General features: G+C 29.9%; 1 protein-coding gene and 1 long non-coding RNA gene across 3 annotated transcripts; both read left to right on the top strand.

Moving 5' to 3' along the window:
- Positions 1-254: 254 nt before the first annotated feature.
- Positions 255-1,414, top strand: LOC107487755 (uncharacterized). 2 transcript variants are annotated; one of them, XR_008009670.1, is made up of 3 exons: positions 286-512; positions 583-694; positions 1,163-1,414. It is a non-coding gene; the product is annotated as an uncharacterized LOC107487755 (long non-coding RNA). The 2 variants fall into 2 exon arrangements; XR_001591819.3 differs by lacking the exon at positions 1,163-1,414 and having other exon boundaries at positions 255-512; positions 583-1,014.
- A 5,456-nt stretch (positions 1,415-6,870) lies between these two features.
- Positions 6,871-8,639, top strand: LOC107487775 (peroxidase 10). The gene is made up of 4 exons (XM_016108471.3): positions 6,871-7,134; positions 7,280-7,471; positions 7,554-7,716; positions 7,842-8,639. Exons 1-4 carry the CDS (start codon positions 6,919-6,921, stop codon positions 8,249-8,251), a joined length of 981 nt encoding a protein of 326 aa, XP_015963957.1. The 5' UTR covers positions 6,871-6,918; the 3' UTR covers positions 8,252-8,639.
- Positions 8,640-15,499: the final 6,860 nt, after the last annotated feature.

Here is a 15,499-nt window from a genome sequence, read left to right as displayed (position 1 = left end):
AGAAGTTTGCAGACAAAATACATTTCAGAATAAGACGTGCTTGTTTCCTATTTTATTTTATGCACTCTTTCTGCTGATTGAGGAATTATTATTAGGTGAAAAATGATAGAAAACCAGAACTAACCATGACTTATTACTACTTAAAAATTAAAACTTAATGTGCTGCTTTAATTTAGCACCACAATTTAGTATCCATTTTTTTATTAATAGTAGTTTGGTATATGTGGACTTATTGAGGAATATAATGGGGTAAATTAAGCGCAACTAACGGTTAAGATGAAGGCGTGGTAGTGATGACAAGGTCCATTCACGTGCATTCTTCTATTTCTATATATCCATTTCGCTTTCACTACTTTCCTCCCATCATCACATTCACTATTTCCTGTTGTGTGTGTGTGTGTGAGAGAGAGAGAGAGAGAGAGAGAGATAGAGATGGATCCTCCTCCTTCACAATCCATTGATATTTCCCAAGGCGGCGGGGATGATACTCAAGACAAGCTCATCAATGACTGGTCAGTACTCCTTCCTAAACATTTCATTTTGGTTTTCTATGTTCCATTAATAATTCTGTTGATGATGCAGTTGCTCTTGCTGCTATGACTGTACTCAGGGCTGCTTTGATTACCTTTGCTGTAACTTTTGTTGAAGTCATCATGTAAATATCTATGCCCTTATGAGGAAAAGATTTTTTCAAGTGAGAAATTATTGAATTTGTAGTTTCTATAGTATATGATATTGGAAAACTTTCAAATGTACCGGTATATTTCAGTAAATTTTAACTGTTGATTTTAATTATAAAAAATATATAATATATATAATTAAGATTAACAGTTAAAAATTATTAAAATATTAATGTATTGGTATATTTAAAAGCTTTTCTATGATATTTACTATTTTAATTTAAGAGCCATTCAAATGAAAGGAAAAAGCACTGCATGTACTTGACACATTCCTCTGCTCTTTCAAGCTGTATTTTCCTTATCAGATGAACTTGCTGCGCTATTCTCTCATCTACCTACTATTTACATATATGCGTTTTGCTTATTATTGATTGTTAAAGAAGATGAACAGAATAAACTAGTAGTGTTTTTCACTTTACTGTTGAACTTGAAGCATCACTTCAATTATTTGCAATAAGTTGCAACCACGATGTGACATGCAGAAACCCTCTGAGTTTCTTACTTGGTTGCAACTTGCAAAAATGGAGATGAATCGTGATCAAAGGGGGTGAGATCTCTGCTGCTTCCATGATTTGGGCTGTGCAAGATTGATTTGTTGTTCCTTATCGATCTCTCGTATAGACTTACTGTATGACTTACGATATTCCGATATTGCGCACCGCCCAATGTGGTGGATACATATGGAATCAGCAATTATTCAAAGACATTAGATTATGTTATTATTCTGGGTTCAACTAGGCTCGGTTCAACTGAAAAAACAATTGATAATGTGTGAGAGAAGGAATTCGTTTACATCAAAAATAAGTTTTAATAACTTATATTATTGAATAATTTTCAATGCACAATTTTATCAATCTAATTACAGAATTTTTTAAATAAATAAAATAAATATTTTATTTACAAATATAGATAATTTGTAATGTTTTTATAAATTTACATTCTATTACTTATTTCGTTTACAGCATAAATGAGATAAGACACGACATGTATAACATGGTTATCTTATTTACAATATAAATGAAATATACACATTGTTATTTTTTTTACACTATAAAGAAAATAAATAATAAATGAGGACATTTACAATGTAAACGAGATACGATACGACAAAATTTTAGCTGCTATAAAAGAATATGCAATTATTCGTATTCTTTAGAAACATTTCACTTCTTCTTCTTCTCCAGTGTTCTTCCAAAAATTAAGAGAAAATGTATAGTGAATATGTGGTTGTAAGTGTATATCCCAATTGTCATTTGAGAAACAGTGACATTGAGAAATCTCATTTTGTTGCGCATTTGAAGAGTAAGTTCTTTGTTCGAGTTAAAGAGTTTGATATTGAGGAGCGTTGGTGCTAGCGGGAGTAACGAGATTGGAAGAGTTGGGTATATGTTGTTAGCACCGATGAAAAATGGAGTTTCTCGGTTTCGTCTATTTTGATTCTATGGCGATGAGCATGTGTGCCTCATGTTTGACCTCTATAAGAGAATTATAATGGAACAAGTGATGGAACTTTATACGGAAGTTAGTGATATTGGTGGTGGTGAATCTGACCACTCGAATTTTGGCAAGATGACCCACCTCTTGCACTATCATTGATATACTATGTTAGTCCAGTAGAAGATATGGACTTGGATGGTGAAGAGTCTGATGAGGAGTATGTTGCCGATAGTAACAATAGTGATTCTTCTGAAGATGATGAGGAGGGGGAGTAGTTTGTACCAGAGACTCCAGTCGACACATCAGTTTGGTATCTTCTGCCTGTCCCGCAACCAATTCTGGCCTTATTAGCTGTACTCAGTTACTATCATACATTGGATCTGGACGCAATGCACGAGAAAACTCCATTTTATCTATATATGTATGCCATGTGTCCACGCATGTACAGTCATATTCAAGGTTAACCAAAATTCTGAGGATTATTGTCATCATTGGCTGACTACAGAAGCTTATAGAACTATGTATATACAATCTCTTAACCCAATTTTAGGATAGGATCTTTAGAAAAAATCTCAATACAACAGGCCTCTTACACCCAAAATTAAAAGAAAGCCAGGTCTATTAACTAAAAAGAGAAAGAAAGATGTTGATAAAGAGCCCTATGATAATAAGAAAGTCAAAACTTTCACCAAATTAAAAAGATAGTACAAAGAATTCATTTGCATTTATTGTAGCACTAAAAGGCACATCAAAAGGAGTTGCTCCCATAAGAAGGTAGATAATATTGGCAGTGCCCTTCCTGTTGTTGTAGTAGCTATTGTTGCATCCTAAAAAGTTGTCAATGCTGGAGTTACTCTTGCTACAACTAATGCTATCACAGCTGACCTTCAACCTGGTGAAGTTTATGCTAATTTTGTTGATGCTCCTCCTGAAAATGTTGATAAAGCACAATCTTCAGAGATTGAACTCACTCAGCCTACATATTTTCAACCAGAAATTCAGAACCATGTAATATTAACCTTGTTATTTGCATTTTTACATGTCTTGATATGCATAAGATGATACTCAACAATTTCACACATACAATTTATTTTTAGAAGTTTCCATCATATTCATCTCCACCTCCACAGCAGCTGACAAGGCTTGAGAAGTTGCCACCTAAGAGAAAAATAACACCAAAGATATACCCAATGCAAAGAGCAAATTCTGGAACAGCTGCACACTTAGCCGAGTTTATGAAATTCGTTTCCATTTCAGGCTATAATCCACCAATGAAGAAACAGTTTATAACTTAGGGTGTTGCTTGGAACATGTGTTTTTCAATTTTTTGCATAAAGCCTTTTTAAACTATGTTATTTTGAGACTATGTTATTAGGTGCTATGTTTTAATTTGGAAAAACTTAGTTATTATTGATGATACTTTAGACATCACTTTTGATGTATTATAGCAGTTAATACTGCTGCTGCTTGAATATTATGATTAACTACTATGACTTTTAGTTAATATGTTTGAAGTTTGTTTCAGTTTAATTATTTTGGTATATTACAACAGTTAATCTATTGCAGCGATTAATATATATAACCAATGAGTTAACATATTTTGTAATCTGCATATTTTATTTTTTATTTTAGAAACACAACTTTCACAATAGACATGGTTCATCATTTCATTGTAAATAAATATATCTCACTTTACATGTTATCTCATTCTTTAATCACCACTTTCACCCCAATAAACCATAACCTAAACATACAACCCCAAACAGAACAATAATGATAGACAAAATAATATTTTACATTTTTAAAATTCTAATTTTAGCTTCAACTGCACTAATCATCCATCTCAGATTGATCTTCCAATGCTCTTCGTTGATTTGAATTTCATTTTTTTCAGTCATGCCATCATCTTCACTTACGTCTGAAATATATAAAAAAAATTTGAAAAATTGTGAGGAAGAATAATACAGAATTAAGAATGGACATTCAACCAACTCACATTATAATTAAGGCGATAAAATAATTTTTCTGGGTTTGCGTTTGTACTAGACCAACGAAGAATGGGTCGTATCCTACAACCACACCATCATGAAACTTTCTCTCCTCTACCATGATGTGCGTACCTCACCTAGCTGCCATGTGAACGGGATATAGTAGAGTTTTGGGAAGCTTCGCTACTTCTCCAACATCCTTCCTAACTCACCAAAAACAGGTTCAATTTGGGAGATTTGGGACATTTTCTAGATTTTAAAGTTCAAATCCAACATTCCTGAAAAATTAAATTGATGCCTATAAGAATTTCATCACGTCATATAACGGTTAAAAGTGCTAGGTGACACGTCAATGTTCCGATGCTGGATAATTATGAAATGGTCAATTTGAGCTCCGCATTAAAATTTGAAGGAAAGATTTAAATCGATTAAAATTTTGAAGACTAAATTGAGTTTGAGGTCAGATTTCAGGAGTTTTTTGAATATTAACAATATCCTTTTTACATAAAAGCATCTTCATGAAAGTAACACTAATAAATTAATAAAAAAACCAAAATATGACCTCATAATCATTTTACATACATTTGTATAAAAACTATATGAAAAAAAAATTTATATGATTGATTAGTGTCGACTCAACCATCTTTTGTATTTTCTTAAAATATAAAAGATTATAAATAATAAACAAGCAAATAAAAAAATTTATATAATTGATTAGTGTCGACTTAACCATCTTTTTACATACATTTTGAGATTTTTTTAAACCTTATCCCAATCTCAGTTGAGATTTAAATTTAGTGTAGTTTGATTAAGAAAATGTTATTATCATTTGGTTTAAATCTCAGCTGTTTTTTTTTTGTCAATAAATTAGACAATTTTCATTTTAAATACCCCAATAAATTAGACGACCTCTAAAGCATATTCCACTCAATCCTCCAATGCTATCCGAAGACTTGTTTTTAATCCATGTGCATAAATGCAAAATAATAGAATATTGGTTCTGATTTCTTTTTTTAATCTTTTAACCCCTTGATTGTTGAGATCCAATTTAAGAGAAATCCTCTCTATAAACGCTCTCTTATGCAGTCCAAGTAGGAAAATCAAAGATATTATTTTAATAATTTTAGTGTTGTCGTTTTGGAAAAGGAAGGTAAAGGCAATTGGTCCAATCCAAATTAGCTTCTTTCAGTTTCAATTGTAAATGCATATTAATTCAGTCTTAATTTCCTCTGCCTAGTTAATTGAAGTTGATAAGTAACGTGGTAGTTTCCACAAAATATCATGGCGCTATTATCTCATGGTTTGGTAGGTTGTATTATCATGATTGTACACGCATATTCCACCACATGACACATTCACAGAACTTATTCTACATTTCTAATGCTATGCGCACTGTCGGTATATTTTTATTCTTTCTTTTTTTGAAAATTCCTGCATGCAACTTATCCTCAAAGTGCAACTGCAACTAGCATGGAAATATTAAATAAATAAACGTTGAAATTAAATCATAGTATACCATATTTCCTCAAGTGTGTTAATTTTATATGGCTAGATCATATGTATTATGTATACTTGACTTCTTTTAAAATATAGATAATATTTTATTCAATTACTTTGTATTTTATAAAAAATCATGGTACGTAATTATATAGAAACAAAAATAATATTTTTATATTAAAATTAATTATTAATATATTTATGTATAAATATATGTATAGTTTAATTTATTTTTAATATGTATTTATATTTACTATATATTTTATACTGATGACGGACTTTAATTCTGCTTTTGATATATATATAATATGGTCGATATAAAAATATATAAAAGTTCAAAACAATAACTATTTTAAAATAAAGGGCATGTAATTTGCCCAATAAGGCAATAACACCATCCTGCCACTTACAGCAATTGTTAATGCAAGTTCGTTCTTGGCTCCCATTAAAAATGGGAATTCGTCTAAGAAGGATATTAGAGCGTTATTAAAATTTATAGTTTTTAGTCATTAATAACTAAAAATAGTGGTAAAAAAATAATAAATACTGATCATTTTTAAATAATTTTTCTAGTGTAATAAAATATGGGAGCTATTTAGATAAAGATATTTAAACTGTTTTTTTTAAGATATTTTTTATTAATTAAAATTTAATACATATAATTGATTAAATTGTGTTATTTTTGTCAAAATTATATTAGACAAATTGATTTGACCGAAAAAATCGGTAAATCAAATCTTTAACTGATCTAAATTAATATTCTTTTTTATAAAAAATGACTACAATAATTTTATTATACAAAATGACTAAAATATTTGTTATACATATATATTTTTTAATTTTAAAAATTTTAAATCCTAACCCTATAACGACATAGAAAAAAATGGTTAGAATTTAGGTTTTTCAAAAATTATATAAATATATATAATAAAAATATTTTAGTAATTTCTTATAATAAAAATATTGTAGTTGTTTTTATAATTTACTAATTTTTTAGTCAAATCAATTTATCTAATCTAATTTTAATAAAAATAATATAATTTAATCAATTATATATATTAAATTTTAATTACTTAAATATTTATTTGGGTGGCTCCCATAAAATATTTGAGAAAGAGCAGCAAGTTTTGACTAAAACCAAAACGGGAATTGGATAGTGGCTCTGCCACTCTCTGTATAAAAGTTAACTAGCATGCATCATGCATGTACCTTGTCTTCTATAAATTGTTATTCATGTCACACACACATCTTCTAACATATAACTCACTTGTTATTACTTGTTTGCTTATCTTATAACACGTTTTTTTGCTTTCATTATGGAGTGTACTAATAATAAGCACCCTTTTGTTTTCTTGTTCTGGCTAGTGTTCCTCACTCCTTTAGTGTGCTCTCAACTTTACTATAATTTCTACGACTCAACTTGCCCAAACCTCACCAGAATCGTTAGATACAACGTTTTGTCAGCTATGAACAATGACACAAGGATTGCAGCTTCTCTCCTGCGCCTTCATTTCCATGATTGTTTCGTCAACGTAAATAGGCTTTCAAATTGTGTTATTTGCTTCGTTTTGGGCTTGTTCTATATATAACCCACATAAAATACAATCAAACTATAAAAAAAGATATGTTATTTACTAATAAGGTTGAATCTACATATGTTCATTTCTTCCTATATAGGGATGTGATGGATCTGTGTTGCTTGATACAACCAGCACTTTTACTGGGGAGAAAAATGCTCTGCCTAACAAGAATTCAGTGAGAGGATTTGAGGTGATTGACACAATCAAATCAGCATTAGAGAAGGCATGTCCAGCCACTGTGTCATGTGCTGATATACTAACTCTAGCTGCAAGAGAAGCTGTTTTTCTTGTAAGACTCTCTAATCTTATTAATTAATTACTACTCTATAAGCTACACCCATATTAAACATTTTTCCTTCAAATTTGGTAAGAGTAAAGGGCCATTTTGGGTTGTCCCTCTTGGTCGTAGAGATGGCACCACAGCAAGTGAGAGCGAGGCAAACAATTTGCCATCACCCTTTGATCCTCTTGAAAATATTACAGCCAAGTTCGTTGCCAAAGGTCTTGAATTGAAGGATGTAGCAGTGCTCCTAGGTTTGCTCGCTTCTTCATTCTTAATACATTCAAAATGTTAATCAGCCACTATATATTTGTATGTATATCACAACATATGTTTTATACAAGTGATGATTTGAATATTATGTAATGCATGCATGCAGGTGCACACACCTTTGGGTTTGCACAATGCTTTACATTCAAGGCAAGGCTATTCAACTTTGGTGGAACTGGTAAATCGGATCCAACACTAGATGGTTCACTACTACAGAATCTACAGAACCTATGTCCAAACCAAGCTAGCTCTGACACAAACTTGGCACCCTTGGATCCTGTGACAACCAACACATTCGACAACATGTATTACAGAAACCTGCTCAACAATTCAGGGCTGCTTCTATCAGACCAGGCTCTAATGGGTGACAACACCACTGCTTCATTGGTCAACATGTATAGCAAGTGGCCTCTTCTCTTCTTCAGAGACTTTGCTGTTTCTATGGAGAAAATGGGCCGCATCAGTGTGCTCACTGGACAACAGGGCCAAGTAAGGACTAATTGTAGGTTTGTCAACTAAACAAAAACGTAAGAAAACAAAAACACTCCAAGTTTGGATTTGAATTAGTAGTGTCTCATCATTTGTGTGTTTTTTTTTTTTAAAAAAACAAACACTTTAATTTGAAAGTGAGGCTTTGGTTAAGTGGTAATAGATTAAACCTTTAACTGTGTGTGTGAGTGCATAATATACGTAAGTTTGTGAGGCCTAGAATTAAGAGTTATTGTCCAATATATTTGGCCAAAAAAAAAAAACTTTTATTTGCAAAAGAAGAAATTAAAAGAAAGATCATCTTTGTAGATTTGTATGAAAGTGGAACAATATTGTATCATCAAGTAATAATGGCAATATTGCATAAATAATGTTTTAAGCCCTTCAATTCTTGATATGATTTTAAAAATCTTTGTTATGTGCTTGACTATTGTAGAAGAAGGGAATGTCTTATTTAGTTGATGATGTAATAATATTGTATTATGTACTAGAATATATTAAGATTAATTATTATTTATTAGAATTATTTAGTATATTTAAATATTTATTATAGGGTATTATATTTTTATTATAAGTTTAATTTTAATGTACTGATAATGTAAAGCATTTTATACAACATAATTAGATGTACGTGTAAAATTATTCAACACTGACAATATATTAAAATTAAATTCTTTTATTATATCAATTCCCTTAATACTTATAAATATATTTACATATTGTATCATTCGCAATGAACATACATTATTAATTTTGACCCCAAACAAAATTATAAAAGGAAGAGAATTGCATTCACAAAGTCCTAATTACTTATAGCTATTTCTTATATATAGAATTTTCTTCGGGCCGAGAGGAATCATCAAACACACTCATGATTTCATATTTTTTATTTTGGGATAACTATTTTTTCGTTCCTAAGGTTTAGAGTAGAAATTAAATTCGTCCTCAACTTTTTTTTATTATTAAAATTATCTTCATCGTTACAAAATGTTATAAAATTATCCTTTTCTATTTTAATTTTATTTTTTTAACCAAATTACCCTTAACAATTAATAAAAATAATAAAAATAATATTAAAAAACAAAAACAAAAACACCCCACCCCTACACCCCAGTGTCCCAACCTCATTTCCGATCTCTCTTCCCTCTTCCTTTCCCATCTCCTTCTTCCTACTCTCTTCGAATTCCCCCTTCTTCCCCCTCCCCCACTCAAAAAATTCTTATTCTTCTCTTTTTCAGCAACAGCAACAGCCAAATTCAACAAACAACAAATTCACAATAGCAAATTCAGCAGTCTCACCATGCAACCAATTCACGTTGGAGAGTGAAGTTCCATATTATACTTTTGCTGTCAGAAAAATCATCAGAGAATCTGCAATTGAGAGCTTAATGTATGTATATATCTATGTTTAGGAAGTGAAATAAAACGTACCGTAAATCCCAGCTGATAGTGCAGAATGAAATTGAGGTGGTTAAATAATTAAAATCAGAAACATAAAAGAAGAGATGTGAAAAGAAGAAAAACTAACTAGTGGTTCCGACGAAAGCGAACAAGAAGTAGAAGTCGAAGAGGACGAGGTTAGGGGAAGTCTTGGATTTGATAATAAAGTAGAGAAAGGCTATGTATGGAAAGAGGGAGAATGCGAACAGTTGGGAAGCAATGTCCGTTTTCTACTCTTTTTTAATTTTTATTTAAGGGTAAAATCGTCCAAAAAATGTTGTTTTTGGACAAAAGAACGATTTTATAATGTTTTATAATGTTGAGGATAATTTTAATAACAAAAAAAGATCAGGGACGAATTTAATTTTTACCCCAAATTTTAGGGACGAAAAAAGTACTTAATCATTTTATTTATTTATTTATGTATTCAAAATAGTAATGATGGTGATTAGTCATATGAAGGAATATTGAAACTTTGATGAATATTGACAAGGAATTTAATGTACACTTGGCTGTTTGCTTTATGTTTTACAAGTTTCAAATACAAATTTTGAGTTATAAATGTAGTGTAGGAATATTTGGTTTGTGTTTTTGTTATGCTGTTTCGTTGTGGAAGAGGCAGGGACGGTAATAATATAAGCATGCGCATCAATAATATATAGTGGGGGCTCTTTCTTATGATGCTATAATTCTGAGGTTGCTATCAATGCGTTAACCACCATGTCCACTTCTTCATTCCTCTCATCTCATCACTCTCTCTTTGACTTTGCTTCCATTACTACTAATAATAAACATTTCTTTCTCTTTGGTTTTCTTAGTAACATCATTACCACAAAAGCATCTTTTTACACCCATCATTATTGTTTTAGCAGGTCAACTAATACATGTCTTCTATTTCAAATTCAATTAACCATTAAATAATAATAACAATAATATATATATATAAATATTGATTACTTCTAACCTCCCTTCATTATCATACCCAAAAAAAATGAGCTTATTCAAATGGTAAACCTAGCACAATATTTTAGTAACGTTCGCAATAACGTTATATGGAAAATGAGTTATTTGAGTTTACTTATTTTACATGATAAGGGAGGTTAAGTGATTTTAAAAACTTATTTTTATTGTATGAATGATGATAAATCATATACTTATTATTTGGAAGTAAAAGAGTAAATTCTAAGTATTGGTTCTCGTATTTTATACATCTCAGCAAAGTCGTAGAAAAAGAAAATTCTTTGCATTAGATTAATTGTGTGAATTAATGTAATAGTTGAAATGGGAACTAAGTTAGTTGTTATAATTAATTTAAAAATGAATATATTTTAACGAAAAGTCCACGTAACTTTATTATCAATTCTATTTGGGAGCTAATTTCAGGTAATATTATTAAAAGAGTAATGTTAGCCATTAGGGAATTAATATTATAATAGTCAATTTCAGTTAATACTATATAATAAGTTACTAAAATCTAACTAATTTTTTGTTTTGTTGAGTTTGATTTTAGATTAGTTTTGGGATGATCTTATTTTTAAGAGTTTTCAAATATTTTTTTTTAATATTAGTGTTGGTTGCAATATTGATCGTGCAATGTTGGTTTTCAGACTTCCTCTTATTTAAAATGGATCTCAACTAACAATTGGGTCAAACGAAATAACAAACTCATTCATTGAAGTTATATTTTTATATCTTTTTACGATTATTTTCCACGTACAAATTTATATATACAAGTCATTTTACTCTAATTTACCTTAAATATTATTTAATTTAACTAATTTTTCAATCAACGCGTGAATATATAACTGCTTTTTATGAAAGAATTTTATTTTCGTTTTCGAATTTTCTCAATATTTTAAATCTACGTTTTCTTTTATCTCTGCGTTCTCTATATTTTTCTTTATTCATTCTCTACGTTTTTGAAATTAAGCTCTAAAATCAGTTTTGAACAGTTATCTCGTTGTTAAAAATAATGAATAATTCAAGTTCAGATTGTCAATTGAACCAGAACGAAGTTGATTATTGTTTTGAATCCAATCAAGTGGCTGAGATGTGGTTCGATTCTAGTTAATGTTTTCTTTAGTAGTTTAAGATTCTATAGCTGAATAGTATTGTTTTTATTTGTGAAAATTGTTATTCATCGTTGATGGTTTGAATTAAATGTAATGTAAAAGTTCTGCATTAAAGAAAATATTTTTTTGTATTTGTAGCAAATTTCGGTGTAACACAAAGATGTTTGAGTGTATTGTTTAAGAATTTTTGGTGTATGTATGCTGATAAGTTATCCACAATTCAAAACTCTTCTTCTCCCTCTCCTCATCTTCTGTTGCTTCTTCTTCTTCTTTTTTATCATCATCATCATTATCATCATCATCATCATCATCATCTTCTTTTTTTTTTCTTATTCATATTTTTTTTCTTGTTTTATCTTCTCAAGTTTCTTCTTATTTTACTCTCTTAATAAGAACAAAAAAAATCAAACAAAGAAGAAGAAGAAACACATAATGGTACAAAATTACTTGAAAGAGGATGAACTTACATTCATTCAACTAAAAGAGAGAAAGAAATAAGGAAAAAAAGAAGAAAAAATGCAGCATTAGAAAAAATATTTTTCTGTATTTGCAGCAAATTTGGGTGTAACCTGAAGATATTTAAGTGTAATACAAAGATATTTGAGTATATTATTTAAGAATTTTTTGTGTACGTGTGCTGATAACTTCTGCATAATTGAAAATACTTTTTCTTCCTCCTCGTCTTCTGCTTCTTCTTCTTCTTTTTCATCATCGTCACCATCTTTTTTTTCTTTTTTTCTTATTCATCTTTTTCTTTTTGTTTTACTTTCTTATGTTTCTTCTTGTTTTACTCTTTTAACAAGAATAAAAATAAAAAAAAATCAAACAAAAAAAAAGAAGAAACATATAATGCTGCAAAATTACTTGGAAGATGATGAACTTATATTCATTCAACTAAAAAAAAGAAAGAAATAAGAAAAAAAAGAAGAAGAAAAAAATACAACATTAGAGGAAACATTTTTCTGTATTTGTAGCAAATTTGGGTGCAACACAAAAATATTTTAGTGTATTGTTTAAGAATTTTCAGTGTATATGTGCGGATAAGTTCTGCATAATTCAAAACTCTTCCCTTCCTCCTCCTCATCTTCTGCTGCTTCTTCTTCTTCATATTCTTATTTCATTTTCTCATAATTCTTTTCGAATTCAGCTTCGCAACTTCCTTCATTTTTTGCGACGATTTTCAGAGATTTTGATCGTTGTTTGAATTTTGAGCGTTGCAATTTTGATTGAGGGAAAATAACCATTTGTATTATTCAAGAGTTAGGGAAGCGCGTGTTACACGTAATCTAAACTGTTGGTTATTTTTGTTGAGTTTGGGCCAACTTGTATAAATTTGTATACCAAAAAGACTTGTATGTATAGCAAATCTCATATTTTTATCTCTTTTATTCTTCTTTTTAACACCACAGTTTCACTTCTCACTGCTGATTCTAATCACTAGCTGATTGTTTGTTGTCGTAGACTATTTTAAGTTTTAAATTTTAAATAATAATTTTAAATTTTAAATTTAAATCTTATAAAAATAAGGATTTAAAATATAATTTTATAATAAAAATTTGATTAATGTTGATTAATCACAAATTAAATTCTTATATTCTTTTAGTAATATAAGGGAGGAAAATACATGTTTAGAGAAAAATAGAAAAAGAAAATGTAATATAACATTATTGGTCTCTCTTTTAACTAGGGTTGGAAGTGAGCGGAGCTGAGTCGAGCTAGACCAAGCTCAAGTTCAACTCACGAAAATTGAGTTTGACTCACAGCTCGACTCATTAACGATCAAGCCTATTTCTTAAACTCAAATTCATCTCACCGAAAACTCACGAGCTAACTCAAATAATAGGAACATAATCTATAATTCCATATCAATAAATTATAACTTATATATTTTAAAAAATTAATTTTATATATTGTGTATCTATTAATTATGTTACACTTATGGTACATAGTCAGTCCTAATCCCGGATAAAGGAAGAGAGTTGTGTTAGGTTTTCGACAACCAACATAAAAATTTAGTCGAATTTTCATGACATGAATCAAGGACGTTATTGTGCTAAAGCTTGGTCGTTGCCTGGAAGCAATGCGCTGTATGGTTCAAGTACAGTGTCAAATGAGCAAGACCAATGCATAGGTGCCTGGATGTAGTGTTAAATGAGCAAGGATCCCCGCGTTTCCGTGAACGGACGAGGGTAAATAAGCTAGTTCACAAAGTAAAAGGTAAAGGTCGGAGCGACAGAAGGTTGAGATTTAGGACATAGAACATAGGCACCCTAACAGGAAAATCCATGGAGGAGGTGGACACCATGACAAGGAGGAAGATTAACATTAGGTGCCTACAAAAAATAAAATGAGTTGGTGCGAAAGTTAGGGAGTTGGATACTTTTGGATTCAAACTTTGGTATACAGAAAAGGTGAATAATAGGAATGGGGTATGTATTATTGTGGATAAGCAGTGGAAGAAAGACATAGTGGATATCAAGAGGGTGGGAGATCGGATCATCTCTATCAAACTTGTGGTGGAGGGAGGTACTTTCCATGTGATTAGTGCCTATGCACTTCATCCTTCAAATTTAGTAACTTTTTTGTCTAATGAATTAAAAAAATATTTGTCAATGACTATATTTTTTTAAAAAATTAAAAGAAAAATTTAGAAATCAAATTTTACTTCGAATATTTTTGTGCATCTTCTAAATATTTATTTAGATATTGTCAAAAAATTTAGATTTAATGAATAAATCGTTTACTAAATATAAAAGTTTTTTTTATTACTTACAAAAATATCACATTTATTGGTTTTTTATCGTGTTTTCAAATTATTCTGATACTATTTTGTTGACAATATCTTTCAAAAATTTGTTCGTCATGAATTGAATCTTTCGAGTACCAAATTAATACTTCTCCCAAATTAAAGCAAACATAATAATAATCCAAATTAAAGAGGGCATATCAACGAATGTGGCAACTGGGCAAAAATGATTAAGTGCCTAACAACAAAGCAACATTAGCTGATAATAATAATCACACAAGTGATGATGATGCATGCTCCAATACGTGTGCTATGTGCTACTTTTCTACTTTATATGTTATAGACATGGAGATAAATTAAGGTATGAGTAATAATATTGAATGTTGAAATTTTGAAATTGCTTAGGAACATTTATTTACATGGGGAGCTGAATTATGTTGATGGCGTGGTAAGTGGGTAACAAGAAACATACACAATGAATAATCTGGGAATGAATCTCTTCGTATGAAGTTTCAATTTGAAACAAAGATGGGAAAACGAAAGCATATATTAATAATAATGAAAGGAAGATACATAGGGGACCATTTAGGACTTATCCATCATTTGTATATTAATTCTTTTTCCAATAAATATTGTCTGTTAATTTTATATATCGTGAAATTGTGAAAGCGGGTCGGATGGATTCTTCTGTTTGTCATTTATATAAAAATGGTGATTCATTTCAAAGAATCTCAGAACCAGACGCCAAGAAAGGTAGAAATGCTATTGAAGGTAAGTTACTTCGTAAAAAAAGGAGCCACTCAAATAAAGATGCCTAAACGATTTTTTTTTAAATAATTTTTAGCAATTAAAATTTAATACATATAATCGATTAAATTGTGTTAGTTTTGTTAAAATTAGATTAAAAAAAATTTATTTAACCGAAAAAATAGTAAATCAAATCTTGAATTGGTATAAATTAATATTATTTTTTATAGAAAATAACTACAATACTCTATTACAAAAAATGAATAAAATATT

This window comes from Arachis duranensis, chromosome 5 (assembly GCF_000817695.3).
Source record: "Arachis duranensis cultivar V14167 chromosome 5, aradu.V14167.gnm2.J7QH, whole genome shotgun sequence".
Classification (NCBI taxonomy): Eukaryota; Viridiplantae; Streptophyta; class Magnoliopsida; order Fabales; family Fabaceae; genus Arachis; species Arachis duranensis.
This window is presented reverse-complemented; position numbering and strand designations above follow the sequence as displayed.

Bases quoted from the DNA above. Each gene is read 5' to 3' on its own strand.
- LOC107487775 (XM_016108471.3), top strand. From the start codon at position 6,919: ATGGAGTGTACTAATAATAAGCACCCTTTTGTTTTCTTGTTCTGGCTA. The intron at 7,472-7,553 runs GTAAGACTCTCT...AAATTTGGTAAG, and splicing joins CAAGAGAAGCTGTTTTTCTT to AGTAAAGGGCCATTTTGGGT. The intron at 7,717-7,841 runs GTTTGCTCGCTT...GCATGCATGCAG, and splicing joins GGATGTAGCAGTGCTCCTAG to GTGCACACACCTTTGGGTTT.